This window comes from Balaenoptera borealis, assembly GCF_965194805.1.
Source record: "Balaenoptera borealis genome assembly, chromosome: 2".
In the NCBI taxonomy this organism is placed as follows: domain Eukaryota; kingdom Metazoa; phylum Chordata; class Mammalia; order Artiodactyla; family Balaenopteridae; genus Balaenoptera; species Balaenoptera borealis.
The window spans coordinates 44424340-44443872 of record NC_138867.1 but is presented as its reverse complement, the minus strand read 5'-3'; the positions used below and the strand labels follow the sequence as shown (position 1 = coordinate 44443872).

Here is a 19533-nt window from a genome sequence, read left to right as displayed (position 1 = left end):
AATGTTCACTGCAGCTCTATTTACAAAGCCAGGACATGGAAGCAACCTAAGTGTTCACCGACAAATGAATGGATAAAGAAGATGTGACACACATATACAATGGAATATTACTCAGCCATAAAAAAAAGCTATATTGAGTTATTTGTAATGAGGTGGATGGACCTAGAGTCTGTCATACAGAGTGAAGTTAAGTCAGAAAGAGAACAACAAATACTGTATGCTAACACATATATATGGAATCTAGAAAAAAACAAAAATGGGGGCTTCCCTGGTGGCACAGTGGTTAAGAATCTGCCTACCAATGCAGGGGACACTGGTTCGAGCCCTGGTCCGGGCAGATCCCACATGCCACAGAGCAACTAAGCCCATGAGCCACAACTACTGAGCCCGGGTGCCACAACTACTGAAGCCTGCATGCCTAGAGCCCATGCTCCACAAGAGAAGCCACTGCAATGAGAAGCCCATGCATCGCAACGAAGAGTAGCCCCCTCTCGCCACAACCAGAGAAAGCCCACGCACAGCAACAAAGACCCCATGCAGCCAAAAATAAATAAATGTATTTAAAAAACAAAACAAAAACAAAAAACAAAACAAAAAACAAAAATGCTTCTCAGGAACCTAGGGACAGGACAGGAATAAAGATGCAGATGTAGAGAATGGACTTGAGGACATGGAGAGGGGCAAGGTAAGGTGGGACAAGGTGAGAGAGTGGCATGGACATATATACATTACCAAATATAAAATACATAGCTAGTGGGAAGCAGCCACATAGCACAGGGAGATCAGCTCGGTGCTTTGTGACCACCTAGAGGGGTGGGATAGGGCGGATGGGAGGGAGATGCAAGAGGGAGGAGATATGGGGATATATGTGTATGTATAGCTGATTCACTTTGTTATAAAGCAGAAACTAACAAACCATTGTAAAGCAATTATACTCCAATAAAGATGTTAAAAAAAGAAAAAAAAGATGTGAATAGAAATGCAAAAATATTCATCACCCAAGGAGGTAAAATTCACAATGTCCCGGCAGGCATTAAAAAATAATCAGGTAAGCAAAGAACCAGGCAAATACAACCTATAATATGAGTAAAAATAAATAAGTAAAAAGGCATCCAAAAATGAGACAGAAAATATAAAATAGTAAACAAGGATAGTGAAAGTTACTATAGTATAACTATGTTCTGTATATTCAAGAAAATTGAGAAAAAATAAAACAGCATGTTTGGAAGAAATATGGAAAATATTAAAAGACCCAAACCAAACTTTCAGCAAAAAAAAAAATCTAAATCTAAGATGAAATAAAGTTGGTAGGATTAAAAGCATATTTGACATTGCAGAAAAAAAGATGAATAAAGTTAAAGCCATTTAAGAGCTGTCCAAAATGAAACACAGAGAATAAACACCAAAAAACAATAATAAATAAGAGTGTCACTAGGCTCTGAGACAACTTAAAGTCAACCTAAGTTTAACTGAAGTCCTAAGATTACTAGAAGGGGGATTATTTGACATAAAAAATGGCTGAAATTTTCCCAAATCTGATGAAAACTAATAAACCCATGATTTGAGAAGCCCAATAAATTCAAGCATAAGAAACATGAGAAGAATTATGTAAAGTCACATCATAATTAAACTGCCAAAAGTCAGTGATGAAATTAAAAAACAGCCAAACATCCCATCAGAGCCGTATGCAAAGCAGTAGGAAAATACTGACCTATAATGAAGGGAAAAGTCAATTAATTAAAACAGATCAGGGAGTAACACAAATGAAAGTAATAGTCACAAAAACATTTAAACAGTTTTTAAACTGTATTCTGTATGCTCAAAAAGCTGGAGGAAAGTTAAGTAGACACATGGAAAACAAACACACACAAAAATGAACTTCCAGGAAAGAAAACTATAATGTCCGAGATGAAAAAAATGCACTGAATAGGATTAAGGACAGATTAGATAATGAACAAGCAAAGATTAATGAATCTGAAGATAGAGCATTAGAAAAGACCTGAAATGAAATGCACAAAAAATGAACATAGCATTAGTGAATCATGATACATATTCATGACTGAAGGGAAATTTACAGCACTAAATGTCTGTATTAGAAAAAGGTCTGAAATCAAGGATCTCACCTTTCCTCCTTTAAAAAACTAGAACAAGAAGAGCAAATGAAGCCCAAAGTAGGTAGAAGAAATGAAATAAAGGTAAGAGTCTAAATTTACAGAAATCAAATAGAAAAAATTTAAACTTTTAAAGAGCACAGTAAAAAACAGTTATTTTAAAATTTCATTTTAAAACTAGAAAGTGAGCAAGAGAAGAAAGGAACAGAGACAAACTACAAAACAGCCAGAAAACAATTAACAAAATGGCAGTAAGTACACACCTATCAATAATAAAATGTAAATAGACGAATTCTCCAATCAAAAGAGAGTGGCTGAATGGATTAAAAAAAGAAGTTGCAGCTATATGCTGCCTATAGGAGACTCACTTCAGATATAAGGACACACAGACTGAAAGTGAAGGGATGGAAAAAGATATTCCATGCAAATAGAAACCAAAAGAACGTTGTGGTAGCTACACTTATGTAAAACAAAATAGACTTTAAAACTAAGACTGTAAGGACTTCCCTGGTGGTGCAGTGGTTAAGAATCCGCCTGCCAATGCAGGGAACATGGGTTCGAGCCCTGGTCTGGGAAGATCCCACATGCTGCAGAGCAACTAAGCCCATGCGCCACAACTACTGAGCCTGCTCTCTAGAGCCGATGAGCCACAACTACTGCAGCCCAGGCACCTAGAGACTGTGCTCTGCAACAAGAGAAGCCACCGCAATGAGAAGCCCGCGCACCGCAAGGAAGAGCAGCCCCCGCCTGCAGCAACTAGAGAAAGCCCACGTGCAGCAACGAAGACCCAATGCAGCCAAAAATAAATAAATTTATAACAATAAATAAATAAATAAAAAATAAAACTAAGACTGTAACAAGAGACAAAGAAGGGCATTACATAATGATAAAGGGGTGAGTCCAACAGGAGGATATAATATTTGTAAATATTTATGCACCCAACATAGGAGCACCTAAAGTATAAAGCAAATATTAACAGTCCTAAAATTCCATTTAAAAAGAAAGCTACTCACTCAGCGCATACAGTTTTTCCTGCTGATGTATGTGCAGATACTAGAACAGACTGATTATTATCAACACACTGAATGGCTTCTCTTTGAAAAGCATCAAGAATGAACGGGTATTCCTATAAAAAAAATTAGTATCTGTATGAAGACACCTAAACACATCATAGTACACTTAAAACCAAGAGACGCTACCCCTAGAAGCATTCTGGGAGCATTTCTTTATGAGTCTATATGGGAAATATGCCACCCACTAGAGAAAATTAGGAAGAATTAAAAAAAAAACTTTAACCAGACAGCATAGAAGTTATTTCTACTATCTGATCTTTCAATTATTATATGTTTACATATATATTAATTACAACACAATAATCATTACCATTTATCAAGAACATGCTTTATGGTGGGCACTGTGCAACACATTTTCCACATACTAATCTTCACAGCAACCCCTAACCTAAGTATAATTTCTTTTCACAGATGGGAACTCTGAGGCTCTGAAAAGGCAAGGCCTCAATGAAGTTCATTCAGCAAAGGCAGAATAATGTATCTATTAGACTTGAAGAGTTCATGTTTACCCCACCATACTGCCTTTTTTACTTAAGAAAATGACTTGGAAAATTTATATTACTCTTTCACCATCTATCAGGGTTTCAAAATCCATTTACTATCAGCAATAGAGTTTAAATTTCATTAGAAGCTTGTTCAACTCCCAAAACTATATGCAAAACTGATTGTACATATGCATTTTTTTCTAGAGAAAGATCAGTACTTTTCATTAGATTCATTAAAAAGGTTGAGAATTATTTTAATTTTTAAAAATCTTATCACATGATACTTGGTTTTCAGCATGGTTATTGACTTGGTTCTCACCATATTTGACTTCAGGTGGCGGCTTCTTAGTTTGTACATATACATGTGTGTATATACATATATACACACACACTGGGAAGTATAAGAATCTCATTTAAAAGTTTATCTTTAAGATTTTTAGGAAAACAGACTCACAAAACTGTACAAACCATACTGCCCAAAGTACAAACCTTTGCAGCTTTTCCAACGCGAGGTTTAAGTGGTAGATAATCTTCATCTGCAGGAAGTGCAACCTGATGTTAAAAAAAAAAAAAATCAATTTACTATTCGAGAATTGATGCATTCAACACTCCTTAATCAATGATGGTTTGAAAAATAAAGGTGATGAACTAAAGTGTTTCTGACAGTCTTAGACACTGTAAAATTAAATAACCACCTTTGAGAAAAAGTCAAAATGCAAAAGCTACAACATTCAAAAAACTTCTATTAGTGTTTATCTGATAGTAATCTAATTAAAAGCACTTAAGTCTATCTCCCAAAAGAAACTGTTTATTAAGGTCTAGGATCTATCTCAGCTATCTTTGTATTTTCTATATCTAATGTACTTCCTGACATTAATGAATGCTCAAAAAAGCAGAATGGACATAAAAAAGGGATGCCACTATATGAAAGAAAACTATGTGGAATAAAATGGTATTATTCCCTGCAACAGGAAACTAATTTTCCTCCAGTGAAGATTAAGATCTGGAGAGCAGTTCACAATATATCTAAATTCCCAATACGTAAGCGAATTAATGTATAAATAATCAACAAGGGCAAAGTACGGTACACACAGAAGTTAGAAATAATTTCTAAGAGCAAAATTTCAACAAACAAGTATGAGGTAAGATTAGCTGTCTTAGAAATATTAAGAGATTGTTGGTAAATTTGCAATTCTATTACAATCAAGATGATGTGTGTAGTGTTTCAAAAAGGAATAACTAGAACCTGACTGTAATTAAGTGAAACGATAAATTATGAAACTCAATGAACAATACCCAGTATAATAACTGTGTTAGAAGCAATGTGAAACTCTAAATAGAATCTATAAAGGGGCAGAATTTGGTAGTTTATCCAGCACACATTACGAAAGGATTAATTTGAGTTGTTTTTATTAATGAATGAACCCTTCCGGGGACAGGAATAGTTTTCATCAGTCTTCCCCTTGAGACTACATATTCCCCTTTATTATGACGCCAAGAAACTTCTAAGTAGTTTCTGACTCCTAGGTAGTTTGACAATAAGAGGACTACTTATCCATTAATTTAAGGGAATGTCCTTCTTTTGTTATACCATACCATGAGTATGATGAAAGTGATTCTACCCAAAGAGCACAACCTCTGGCGCACTGACAAAATCACAGATTTCGGAATCTGAAAATCGAAGACTAGACCCTAAATCATGGTGTGACCCTCATCAAGGTATGATCAACCTGCGGGCCCATACCTGGTTACTTGGTTCACCTCCCTCACATCTCTCCTGATACTTGCTATGACATGAACAAAAAACATTAACACAAAGCAATTTAGATTTTAGCATTTCTGAGATTTAATAGCAGCAACAACAAATTGTGTTTTCACATGTATGAGAATCAGAGTTTTGTTTTTATTCTCTGAAAACAGTCTGGGTAACACTAACTTATAACAGACAGGTAGAAGAGAAGCCTACAGAGACTAAGGAGTCAGAAAAATAGAAAACCAACAGAATAATCAAGAGTCAAATAGACTTAGCAATTAGTTATTGGTGATTTTTGCCAGAGCAGTTTGAAAGACATGGAGAAAGAAGAAATCTAACTATAGTAGACTAAAAGATGACTGGAAAGTTAGGAAGTTAAGCAGGGATTTTCTAAGCAGAGCACTCAATAACAACTCTGAAAAGAAAGGGACCATAACTTTTTTTGTTTATCTCTATATTCAGTGAATAATAAAATATACCTGGCACCCGAAAGATATGTACTGAATGAATGACTACAATGGGGAAGAAGAAACACAACACAGTGGCTAAAAAGCAACAAAGAACAAAAGAGAAGCTTCTGAATATTCATATGCTGATAAGAAAAGGAAAATAGAGAAAAGGAGACACCAGAAACAGTCAAGGGAAAATGGAATGATCCAAGTCTTTGTGGAGGCAGGATAGGATACAACCAAGAACAACTCTCCTCAGCCTAAACAACGCAGTGCCTTGTCCTTTGAGTTGATGTGACTCCAACTTGGTATCTTCAAACCTCTAATATAAAGTAAAAGGTAAGGTTACCTGCTAAAAATGTGAGAGGAGATAACAGAATGGAGGGCTTGAGGATAATCATGAAGGAGGACAGAAAGAACTTCTGACCTCTTGAGAGAAAAATTTGTGTGTGTTTGAGGTTTTTTCCCCATCTTTTTAAGACCACAGCATCAAATAGGGTCTAATATAAGTGTTAAAAGAATGATCTAATGGATATTATACCTGCCAAACTAAGTGCTATTCTAAAGGAACATAAGGAAATTTCAAGTAGAAAAACAGGTGTTTAAGAAAATAAGGTTCCAGATCTACATCAAAAGCAATTTTTGTTAATTTGGAATTACTCTGCTTATTTGATAAAGTCTTTAATAAGATTCCCCAATTAACTGTAGTAATAACTTATAAGGTTACATGGTAAAGGCAGAAGTCTTAATAGAAAGAACTAGTGTTAGTTTCCTTATGTCCCATATTTTTATAAATGCTCACTGATAAACGGTTACTACAAGCTATCAGTGACCACCATCTTGTGGCAGACAATGAAACTGCAATATATCAGTCATCAGAGCAAAACACAAAAAAGCACGGGACCTGCAAAATGTCACTGTTACTTGACTTTAGGAGCATGGGAATAAACATGTACTAAATTCCTACTCTGAAAAACAAAACAAAAAAACCAACAAAAAAACCCTACTCTGTGCTGGGTATCTTACCTAATTTTCTTACATAATCTTCACAACCACCCCAAGATGTAAATCCCATTATTCTAAACTTACAAATTAGAAAAACAATGTCAAAGAGGTTAAGAAATTTATCCAAGACTGTAGTTGGGAAAAGCGCTGTGTCAGTGTCTGAGCTCAGGTTTGAATACAAACCCCCAGCTCCTTCCACTAGACTACGTAAGCTGACTGCACAGAAACTACATATTGTTTCCAAAGCCCTTAAGGCTAAACTGCTTGTCAATCATCAGACTAGATAGTCCAAAGCAAAATCCCACTTAAAACACCAACTTACCATACACTGTTTGTGCTTACCTCATGTGTACACCCTTCAACAGTTTCAACTGATTGTACCTTGACCCTGGGCATCAAGTCTGACAAACTTAAAAAAAAAAAAAATTGTTAAAATTACATTAAAATAAATTACTGAGAATTATATATGCTGGGAATTCAAAATGGTGAGTTAGCATCTTTTATTACAAATACAAAACAGACTCCAAATGGATTATTCAAATAATTATGTCAGCTTAGTTCCAGTAACTATTTTGGATAAAAAGTACCTCTACAAAAGCATTATCACTGCTTCAAAACACAAAGCTGCTTATAAAAACCATTACGTGATAGGAAGTATAAAATAAACTAGCCTAATACAGATGTTGCTATAATTTATAGAAGTGTTCCCTCTTCTCATCAAAATCCTAAGTTATACTCATCTAGGTTCTCTGTTTAGACTCTGAAAAGACATGATTGTGGATAAATTGAAGAAAAATAGATGTATTTCTGCACTAGATCCACTATTATTGATTGTACTTTTGATTTTTTACTTTAAATCAATAACCATACTTTGGATAAAACCCAAGAATTACTACAATAAGCAACAATGATTTTAAATTATCAGTATTATTTTGTAACCTATTCCACTAGTTTGGACAAACAGTGCATCTTAAGTATTTCAGTGATACATCTACCACCATTTATAGTACCTACTTTTGCTAGCTACAACAACAGCTAACCGGTTAAAAAACAACAACAACAACAAAAAACCATAGGAGTAAATTCTTTATTGTAGTGCCAACCTAGAATATGGCAAATGAGAAGGGAAAAGCAAAGTCATGACCATCGCTACGAGAGGAAACAGGTCAACCTAAGAAATTGGAATTAATTTCTAGAAAGTTCCAACTTTTGAAATCAAAGAAACACCCAGCTATTTCAGCCACACATATCCCTGGGTCTCCCTCATTGACAGTAGTCTTGAGATTCATAGCCACTCTACTGCTACATGCAACAGTGAAAATCTAATTCCTTCTAATGCTCCTTCTCAAGGATTCCCTTCCATTGTGTCAGTTTTATTCTTTCCTTTTATCCCACTCTTCCAGTGATCCTCTTCTAAGACATTAACGAATAAATGAAATGGCATTTCTTCTTTTTAAAAAAATCAGGCTTCAAGATTCTTTCTTAAAATTGGATTCAAAAGTATTAAAAGCCTTTCTTTTCTATATTGTTTTCCATTTCCCCAAACTTACCTAATTGTTCTACAGTTATATGTTTATATGAATATATAAAGAATATTTATTTTCATTTCTCTAATTCAACAAATATTTTCATAAAGTAACAACATACAAGCAATTTTCAAAACTTCAGGCAACCACCCAACCTAAGAGTTACTAGCATTTATAACAATGGAAATACTACCTTAAGTCTTCAGTTATTGACTCTTCTACCCTGGGCTTCTTTCCAAAAATGGGTTCATCTGTGCCCTCGAAGTCTGCATCTCTCTTGTTTTTTCCAATATTAGTTGACTCAGATTGTAATTTACCATCAAAACGTCTTCTGAAAAGTGAACGGTTTAGAATGAATTCTGCAATAGCACTGCTTACTTTAAGGGTGACTCCGTAAAATATTATCCCATGTATAATATACACTATTAACAAAAAAAGTCATGTAAATAGATATTACAAATCAAAAGTGGCTAAAGCCCAGAATACTCTTATTTTAACTAATGAAACTGAATACTACTCCTCTTTCATTTCATATTTTCTTGGAAATTCTGTTCTAAAAATATTTTGCAACTCACACTAACGTAACTACTACTAATATAATATTCTTAAAAACTGTAAAATACCATTAGACATTTACGTGAACACTTTCAATAAACATTTAATGCTTTTCTAATGGCATAATATTACTATTTGGGAGAAAATTTTTTTATGTGGTTGGATTCACTGGTCAAAAGTAGTGACAATAAACGGTGCTTTGTGGATTGGATAACCATAGGGAAAATCAATCTGACCCCTATGCCAATTATACACAAAAATCAATATGGATATTAGATCTAATTGTGAAACGCAAAAACAACAAAGACTCTAAAAGATAAAATGAGAAAATTATCTTTAGGTATTACTAAACAGAACATAAAATTGTTAACCAAAAAGTAAGTTTGCTAAAATTGGACTGCATTGAAACTAAGAGTTTCTGTAAATCAAAAGGTACCATTAAGACAGTACAGAGAAAAGACAAAGTGGGAGGAAACACACATAACTGACAAAAGGCGTATGTATCTAAAATAATGGAAGTGACGGCTACAGATTAAAAAAAAAAAGATAACCCAATAAAAAAATGAGAAAAAGACTAGAACAGGCACTTTACGAAAGAGGATATCCAAATGATCAATAAGCATACGAAAAGGAGCTCAAGAACCATTAATTACCAGGAAAATGGAAATTAAAGTAGACTATATTACATCAGTGGCTCCAAAATTACTGATCTCAGAAATGAGAGATTTTGATTTTGATTTTCCAGTCTAAAAGTTATTGAGGATTCCAAGGAATTTTGTTTACGTAGTCTTATCTACTGATGTTTACCATATTAAATATTAAAACTAAAAAAAAGTTAGTATTTTCCCAAAAAAATTTTAATGAGAAAAATGGCATTGTTTTATATTTTTGCAAGTCTCTTTAATGTCTGGCTTAATAGAAGGCAGCTGGACTCTCATCTATCTCTACATTCAACTTGTTGTGATACAGTTTTTGGCTGAAGTATGTGAAGAAAAATTCAGTCTCCTATAGTTGAAAAAGAGCAGGCTTTTCAGATAATTGGGAATATTCCTCTGATCCCACACCAAACCTCAATCATACTTCGAAAGGTACTGCCAGAGCTACAGTTAAGAATTTTACAAACAATGTTGAGCAAAAGCCAGAAACAAAAGAACATATTCTGTATGAATCCATTTACATTATATTTACAAACAGAAAAAAAACTAACACATGTGGTTATCAGGTTAGTCACTTTACTGGGGGACAAAGAGGGATTTCTGCAATATTCTATTTTTTTGTCCTGAACAGGGCTTACATTGGTGTGTTCACTATGAAAATTTGTCCCATGACTTTCGCACTTTTTTTTAATATGTTTTATCTCAACAGAAAAATTTTTTTAAAAAAGACTCAACAAACAGTAGTATTGATCTATATGCTTGAATAACCTTTCCATAATGAAGTTTATTCCTTGATGCTTGGCAAAACCTGAAATATGTAATTCCTCTCACGCCCCATTTAGTGGAATAGGCATTCACAGCTGTCCCATATTACTTACATGAATCTCCTTTGGACAAGCGATCAATATCCTTGGCCCTCAGTAAAAGAAGACATATGAATGATAATTATGATCCCTCTAGTTCTAACATTTTATTATTCTGTCTGAATTAGTAAGCATCAACCAAAGCATTGTAATTAAACCTACTAGGAGTTGGTGACAACTATAAGACAAAGAAACATCATTCCTATACCTTTGAGAAGCTTAAAACCTAAATTCATTGTAGAATACTTTCCTTCAGAAGAGCTCCATTATTCTTTAATACTATATTCAACTCTCTATTCAACCGTATTCTTATCTAAACAATTGAATCTGAATCTAATCAAGTCTCGACATCAGCAGCTGTCCAAGATATATACATGCAAGTACCCATATAACTTTAAATTTCTAGTAACCATGTTAAAATAGTTTAAAAAAGAAACCAATTTTAATATATTTCATTTAACCCAAAATATACAAAATATTATTTCAGTATATAAAGATAAAAATGATGTATTTGACATTTTTTATAACAAGTCTTCAAGATACAGTGTATATCTTACATTCACAGAACATGTCAATTCTGATTAGCTACATTTAAGTGCTCAATAGCTACAGGTAGGTAGCAGCTGTTACAGGAGTCCCCCCCTTATCTGTGTTTTCCCTTTCCAAGAGTTCAGTCACCCAAGGTCAACTGAGGTCCAAAAATATTAAATGGAAAATTCCAGAGGTAAATAATTCATAAGTTTTAAACTGGATGCCTTTTTGAGTAGCATGATGAAATCTTGCACATTCCTGCTCCATCCCGCCTGGGACATGAATCATCCCTTTGCCAACAGTATCCAGCCTATTAAGTCACTTAGTGGCTGTCTAAGTTTTCAGATCACTGTTGTACTATGGCAGTGCTTGTGTTTAAGTAACCATTATTTTACTTAATAATGGCCCCGAAGCACAAGAGTAGTGATGCTGGCAATGCCAAAGAGAAGCCGTCAAGTGCTTACTTTAAATGAAAAGGTGAAAGTTCTCAACTTATATATTGATATAATTATTTCATTTTATTTTTAGTAACTGTTAATCTCTTACTGTGCCTAATTTATAAATTATGCTTTCGTAGGTATGTATGTATAGGAAAAATCATACTACATACAGGGTTTGGTACTATCCAAGGTTTCGGGCAACCACTGGGGGGCTCTTGGAACCTATCCCTCTCAGATAAGGGTGGGGGACTACTATAGATTGCATAGTTCCGCTCTGGATATAAGGACAGTTTACAGTAAATACTTGAAGATAAAAAAGCTAGTAAAATGACAGCATAAGAAAGCAAATTCAGGATGTGGAAAACTATACAGGACAAATGAGCTGGTTTCTCCTCTCATCCACCCCTCCAAAAGAAATCAATAGCGTAAGGAAAAAAGGGACTGTTGTAAAATGAAAGACTTCAGGGATATAACAACCAAAACAGTATAAGGGCTTTGTCTGGAACCTGATTCAAATAAACCAACTACAAAAAAATACCTTTGCGACAACTGGGGAATCTTACTGTGGACTGACTATTCAATGATATCAAGGAATTATTGTACATTTTGTTAGGTATAACAATGGCATGACAGTTATGTTGGAAAAAAAAGTCATAATCAACAAGAGATGCATACTGAAATATTTAGGGGGAAATAACATGATTAGTAGCATTTGATTTACAAAAAAAGGATGTGGGAATAAATTGACCATGACTTGATAATACTGAAGCTGAGTTATGCGTACATGGAGTTTTTCATATTATTCTCTCTCTCCAGACAATTCTCATAAAGTTTTTTAAAAAAGCACCCACTTAGTCTAGAGTATTAAATATCAATACAAAAGACAAGATCCTCTAAAGTTCCAGGATTTGCCCTTCTGTGTTATACAAATCAGATGGAAATCATGCTATACATATTGACTAGATACAAATAATTATGACAGTATGATAGTTACAATAAGGCAAATTGGATTTTTCCCTAAAAATACCTAGACGTCTAGGTCTAGTTAGAAGTGTTGGTAGTAAACAAAGTTCCGTAAGTTAATCATGGTCTATATTTTCTTATGTATTTCCTTTCTCTAATGTTCACATATTTCCTAGTAAAATTAAAATATAAATTGTTTTTATATCCTACAAATGTTCACTTTGGAAGGTTGCAGAAACAGCTTACCCCTAATACACTGCAAAGTGAATTTTACCTGAATAATTTTGAAACAAAATATTTACCGCAGTAGGAAATTATACATGTATCATCTTCATAACATCATAGTTGCCCATTCAAACTACAGAAATTATTAATTATTCCTGTTTGGAAAAAAATAAAAAGAACCTGTCCTCCTTTCTCATTTTCCCTGAAAAGTTCTCCAAGACTACTACACCCTCTAACTCAATGAGAGAGGAAGACTATTTTTCTCCTTTGTTTCACTCTTATGTGACATTTCAAACTCCTGATTGTTCTAATATCCCTCTAATCTCTATGTTATATGTGGGAAAACTATACTTTCCCACAGGAATCTCCACTTCAAGCAGTACCAATTGAAATAGCATCCAAATATATACCTACAGTTCTGGTATTTCTCCAAACCCAGATTAAAATTGCCCAATGGACACTTCAATATGGATATACTATCACTTCACTTTGTCTCTAGCCAGATTAATTTCTAAATCAAAATCTCCTATAAATTTCCCTATTTTTCTTCTTCCTGATATCCAAGTTCAAAACGTCTCTTTTGACCTTTTCCATTGTCTTCCTTAAATAAGGCCTGTCAATTTTTTCCTTCACAACATTTTATCTTTCCTTTTCCTTCCTTCTGTGACCTCCTGAGTTGAGGTTTTTATAATCTCATAATTAGATAACTGAAATACTTTTTAATTTACTTTTTACTATCAGTGTCTTTCCTCTTTCCATACACTGACTACTGATACCAAATTAATTTTTCTAAACTATCACTCTACCTATCCAGTCATCAAGTTAGGAAAAAAACACATGTTCACCTGGGTTTTTAAAATGAAATCAAAACTCATATGCTTGCTATTCAAGGCCCTTCATAATCTAAAACCAATTTATATTCTCAGGCTTATCTCTTGTAGTCCCTAAGCAAACACTCCGCCTAGCCCAATTTGTGCTACAAAACAAAACAAATCAAAAAAATTCTCAGCGTCAATAAGGAATCATCTCAACACAATAGCTTCTTGCATGTAAGGCTCTCTAGACATCACAAATAGCTCTCTTTCCTGAACTTTTATAGCACTTAACTGTATATACAGCTTATTGTATTTCAATCTCCTACTAACTCTTTAAAATATGTATCTGTACCACCTCCTTACCTCAAATAAAAGTTCCTTGAGAGCAAAATCATGTCTAATTTAACTCAAGCATCCATTGGGTATCCTCCCCCAAGGTCAAGAGTAAACTAATGAATCATCTTACTTTAAGTTTCAGGGACCAGTAATTTTTAAAATTTTTCTTAATAAAATCAAAGAAAGCCAGCATTTGAGAATCTATTATGTGCTAAACACTGTTAGGCGCTTACACATACTATCTCGTTTACTCCTCACAAAAACACTAGCGGTTGGCGCTATCACCTCATTATGGGCAAGAAAACTGAAGCTTGGAGACTGAATCTCTCTCCCTTCTCCTGCTATTTGCCCTTTCCCCTCCAAGTCAATCCAAGTCACATTTTCTAAGCTTCTTAACCCTTTACTCAACTGGTGATTCGTTTCCTGTATTGTGCCCAGTATTGTGCTGGAGCTGGGGGTACAGAAACTCAAGAGACAGCTGACCTGCCCTCACGACCCCAGGGCGCAGGCAGGGGTTGTAGTCAGGCCTTACGCACGCGTCAGGGAAATTGCAGCGGCAAAAGTACACGCTGCCTGCGGCCACCGGAGAACGCCAAGACCCAGCTTCCCCAAACCAACGTTCTTCCTCCCTCCTCAACATTCTTCTCAACCCCCTTCACTTCCCAACGCCACTAACGTACATCCTACTTCTCGTGGTCTTCAGAAGAGAGTGGGATTTTCTTCCCTCAGCACTGAGGAGAGAGAAAGAAAAAAAGACATCTCGGACATCTTCCTTACCCGGCCTTTTCTGCAGACCCTGGCGGCCCCTTCCATTTCCCCTTCTCCTTTTCCTTGTCTTTTTTGGCTCCGGGCGCAGTGGTCGAGTCGTCCTCAAACACGCTGAAGAGCTCATCCCCGAAAGCGTCCGCCATCTTTCGGAGCTGCGAGACCGAATCTCCCTCCTACCCACGATGCTCCGCGACCGCACCAACAGTGACGCCAAGCGAAGCCTCAACAGGGCCCCGTGGGAGACAAAATTAGTCGAGTCACGCAGCCCCGGAGACTTTTTCCCTGCCTCCTTTTTCTCCTCCGACCTTTCCTTTCTTAACCACCGGCGGATAGGCAGCTCCTTGGCTAAAGAGGGAGCGAGGCGAGGGTTCCCGGCACGCAGCAAACGCCTAGGTGGGCGGAGAGGAGGCGGGACCTTGGTGAGTCGGACCAATTGCGAAGCAGCGGTTGTAGCAGGGCCTAGAAGCCCGGATGGAGGACGGAAGGTGGCGGCGTGGGACTCGGGGAATGTGAAGAGCTTCTGGAGGCGGTGCGGGAGTGGTTCCGGGACCTGGACCGGGAGGAATCTTCTGCCGCAGCTGCAACATGGGCGGCAAGAACAAGAAACACAAGGCGCCGGGGGCCGCGGCGGTCCGGGCCGCTGTATCAGCTTCCAGAGCCAAATCCGCCGAGGCCGGAGCTGCCGGGGAGGCCCAAAACAAGAAGCCCGTGGTCAGGCCGCCCCCATCCGCCGCTACTAGCACCAGGGATCCCCGAGTCAAGCAAGGTACGAGCGGTCGGGCCCCGGCCTCCTCCTGAACCGCTACTGCCAGTCCCGGGGGAGAAGCCTTCGCACCTGGGCGGACCCTCGGTCTTAAAATTTCTATCTTTCACACCCGGAGCTGCTGGCTCCCCATCGGGTAGCCTTGTTTTTAGATCAGTGTGAGCTGCTTGGGCCTCCAGAGTTCCGACGGTAGCGTCCCCCACCTAACCTCCACTTCCATCTCCTGAGAACAAAAGAAATTTGCATTAGCTCCCGTTTCAGTGGGGATCCGTCCTGAGCCGTCATCTAAACTAGCGAGGCGAATGCAGAGAGTAGTGTGTGGAATTATTAACGCCCTAGAGCCAGACCCATTTTCTACTTGCTTCTCAAACCATTTTCAGCCACGATGTAGCGTTTCCACGTGTTATGGAAAAAATCAGTACTTAAGAATTTCAGCACTTACACACCGAATATGGGTAACCTATTGCAAAAATTATCAGCGATCTTTACCGCAGCAATGCATTTTTGCTTACTGTGCAGTTTGGTTTGATAACTCAATCTGGAGATTGCCGGTTCTGGCTGCAGATCAGCAGGCCACTATTACAGCTGATTTGGACAGTTATACGGTGTTTTGTTCTGCTTAGCTTGTTTGCTTGTAGTTCTTACTGAAATGTAAGTTTAGCAAATATTTGTTGAAAACCTACTGTGTATTTGGCATGAAGTTAGGGATGGGATGAGCAAAATAGACAAATCGTCTCTCCTGGAGCTTGCCAATCTAATGGCGCACACAGCCATGAAGTAGTCACACAAACGTTGCTTTATGATTGATTAAGTGCCACAAAGAAAAGCTAAGGAAGAGAATTTAACAGCGTAATCTCATTTTTACTGGGGAAAAGAAGGAGTAATGGACAGTCTCTTTGAGAAAGTGACAGTATCGGGAGGATGAATAGGTGTTAACGCTGTACAGAATGGGGGAAATAGTATTCCTGGCTGAGGTAAGGAACACTGTTGTGCAAAGATCTTGAGTCAGGAAAGAGCATGGGTCTTTAAGATACTCAGAATGTAAGCACTGCCTAAGGAGGAAAAGAGATGAGACTGAAGAAGTAGGCAGGTAACAAACTTTCACTTAGAAGGTGAATAATAATTCATTGCCCTACAATATATTGTAACCCTTTAACTACAAAGCTATTATGCCTGCAATTACAAGTACATAGAATTTCTCCTTAAGTATTCTGTGGCACTTTTACTCTGTGAATCAGCCTCTTTCTAACTCTCTGTCTTTTCTTGATATTCCTCTGAATTCTTTGAACTTTCTAATAGTCCTTTGTTGTATTCTTTGGCTTCCCATTCTCCCAACCCCAAAATATGACCATTACCGAAGGTGTCAGTCTGTGACAGTATGATTCTCTCTCTACAGCCCTTTCAGGAGAGTTCATCTACTTCCATTACTTCTGTCTTTTCTTTTGTAGATGACTCCTCAGTCAACACGTCCAATCCTGGTCTATTCCAAGCTCAAGTCAGCCATTTCTACATTTACTTGGACTTTTGGCCCTGTTTTGAAAGCACATCAAATTTAATAACATGGCTAATACTGAACTATACTTCTCTCCCCCAAACTAGCTTCTCCTGTGACTTCTTTGTTTCTATTTTTCCATATTCCTGTATCCAATGTCAATATTTATTTTTTATGTCTTCCTTTCTTCTTCACATCCAATCTGTTGTCAAGCTCCGTGCAGTCTTTGCTTATTTCTCTTCTATGTATGCCCTTTTCACTTTTGATTTATACTGTTCACACCTCAGTTTAGGCACTCATGAATTTCTGGAGTACCAACACAGCCTTCTAATGGGTTTCCCTAGCTGTACTCTTTTTTCCTCCTCCAGTCTGTCCTGCATAAAGCATCAGATTGATCTTTCAGAACCAGTGCTTTGATCACGTCACTTACCAGTTTTTTCTACAGCGTCTTCACTGACTCTGTGATAAAATACAAACCGTTCAGCTCGTCTAAGACCCCCTTTCTAGCCTTTTTCCTAGTTCCTATATTCAGCTCTAGCAAATCTGGTGTATTTTCACTGCTCCAAATGCAGCTGTTGGCTTTCTGCCTCCTCATGTTTATTCTTGCCGTTTTCTCTCATTGGAATGCTATCTATCCCTAAAGCTATCTACGAGAATCCTGTAATAACCCACCGCAGATATCAACTACTTTTTGAATTCTTCTGTCTCCACAGCTCATGTATATCATTGTTGTCTGAATCATTCTTTTTGATGTTTAGATCTTGCCTATGTGAGCAATTATACATTTTATCTATCCTATAAAATTGTAGGAGGTAGGAACAGTTTTATGGTTATGTATTAACATCCCTCAGTATCTAGTCAAATGCTCTGAATATAGTCATCCAAAAAATTTCTTGGGTAAGTGACAAGGAAAATTTCAGAGGAATTACTAAGACCAAGAAATCAAAAGAGAGAAAATGAGAGGTTATCTACCAAATTTGTAGAGAATATTTTATAACCATAAATCAATATACATAGCAGTATAAATAAACTGTTGCAGCAAGATTGCCACATGATTTTGTTTGTTTTCTTTTTTTCTGTCTGGATATTTTTATATTACATATAATAGGCCTACTTGGAAGAAAAAAGTGGAAAAGTACACAGAAAAAATTATCTCTGAACTCTTTGTTGTTCCTAATGTAAATGTAATTGCTTTACTCTGCTTCCATCTCTCTCTCTGGCTTTTCAAACAATTTGAAGGATTGTACATAGCATACTTTCTCAAAATTGGACTGTCATCTAGAAATAGAAAATGACTGGTGCCACGAAATGGTTCTTGGTACAATCCTGGGTATTCTTCCACTTCTATTTTATCATTTCTTTTGTTTATCAAATAATGTTTGAAGAGCTACTATGTGCCAGGCAAGATTTTAGGCACTGAGGATACCACAAGAACAAAACAGACTGAGATCACTGCTTTCAAGGGGCTTATTGGGGGCTGGTGGAGGGTGCTTACAACCATGAGGCTTGTGTTTGTGAAAATTCTTAAACCTAGTTGAGACTTAAAATCTTGAGAGAAATAAGACTAGGGGACTGATGTCATGAATAAATTCATAAAAACCGTTATAAATAATTTTTAGGGTCACCAAAATAAAATAGAAAAAGTGCCATGAACGTCAGAAAACAGTGACTTGGTAAAGAATAAATTGGGTGGTGGGGTCTGTTTTGGTTTAGAACAGAGATGGCTTTTCTGAGGAAACCTGCTGAGATGATTTGAAGCAACCAGTTATTAGATCTGGAGACAGAATGTTTGAGGCTTAGGCAACAAGGGCAAAGGCCCTAAGGTGGGAACAAGCTTGGCATGATGCAGGAAGACAAGAAGAAAGTCTGTATGGGTGGAGTGAGAGAGGGGGGACTGGTGTTTGTATTAAACGGGGAAGAGACCTTAGCTAAGATTAGTCAGGTAGTTTTGGCAGTGTGGATGGACTTCCTCACAGACCCTGACTGCTTAGACTATATCAGCTAACTCTAATTTATTCTCCAGATACGCTGTACTTCCCCTTCATAGCCTATTTGGGTAATTAGTTGCTTAATTACTCCACCAGAATATGAGCTCCATGAGGACAAGTTTGGGTCTTATTTATTTCTGACTGGATCTCTTGGCTGGTTTGGTTCCCCTTGCAGATGTGTACTGTTGGGCAGAAGGGAGCCACAGTGCCTCAGTGCACCTATCACCAGCACCAGCACCTCGAAGTGAATGTTTCAGTGATAGTGGGTCGTCACAATCACTGTAGGATGTAAAATGCAATACCGTATAAAAAGAATATATTCTATAAGAAAGAGTATTGGGCAACAAGAAATTGATTCTGGCTGATGCTTCTTTTTTCTTGCTAAGTCATCTTGAGGAAATCACTTAGTTTTTCTGTGCTTCAACTTTAATGTAATAAATATTTTTGAGAGCCAGTTACGTATGTTCCTTTGTTCCATGAACAGTCATTATAAATTTGAAACCCTTAGTGCTTTTGCCTTAGGGATACATTCTGCACACTAACTTCCTTATTTCCAGTCAGATTTCCAATAACTCCCTTCATCTAAAACAAAACCAAAACTTGTGGAGAAGGGTCTCTAAGCAGCAAGAAAGGTAGCTGCCATAAATCTTATGCACATTACTTGGCAGAAGAATGGGGACCATTTTTATTCCATGGCCTATTGACTTAGAATTGTATTTGAAAATAGGGTTACTCA

The 19533-nt window shown here is 36.9% G+C and overlaps 2 protein-coding genes across 4 annotated transcripts in view; one reads left to right on the top strand and one right to left on the bottom strand.

Moving 5' to 3' along the window:
• Positions 1-14912, bottom strand: part of MTREX (Mtr4 exosome RNA helicase) — a 132997-nt gene extending 118085 nt beyond the window's left edge. For 2 of the 3 annotated variants that reach the window (XM_082382215.1, XM_082382216.1), the window contains exons 1-5: positions 14564-14912; positions 8596-8733; positions 7219-7285; positions 4159-4221; positions 3125-3237 (exon numbers count right to left, since the gene is read on the bottom strand). In XM_082382215.1, the coding sequence (XP_082238341.1) occupies positions 3125-3237; positions 4159-4221; positions 7219-7285; positions 8596-8733; positions 14564-14697 (515 nt within the window). In that variant the 5' untranslated portion in view covers positions 14698-14912. Of the gene's footprint in view, positions 1-3124; positions 3238-4158; positions 4222-7218; positions 7286-8595; positions 8734-14563 lie in introns of those variants that run through there. The other variant, XM_082382217.1, reaches the window with a different exon arrangement.
• Positions 14913-15008: 96 nt separating this feature from the next.
• DHX29 (DExH-box helicase 29) overlaps positions 15009-19533 on the top strand; it is a 47175-nt gene continuing 42650 nt past the window's right edge. The window contains exon 1 of the mRNA XM_082382185.1: positions 15009-15320. Within this exon, the coding sequence (XP_082238311.1) occupies positions 15140-15320 (181 nt within the window). The 5' untranslated portion in view covers positions 15009-15139. The remainder of the gene's footprint in view (positions 15321-19533) is intronic.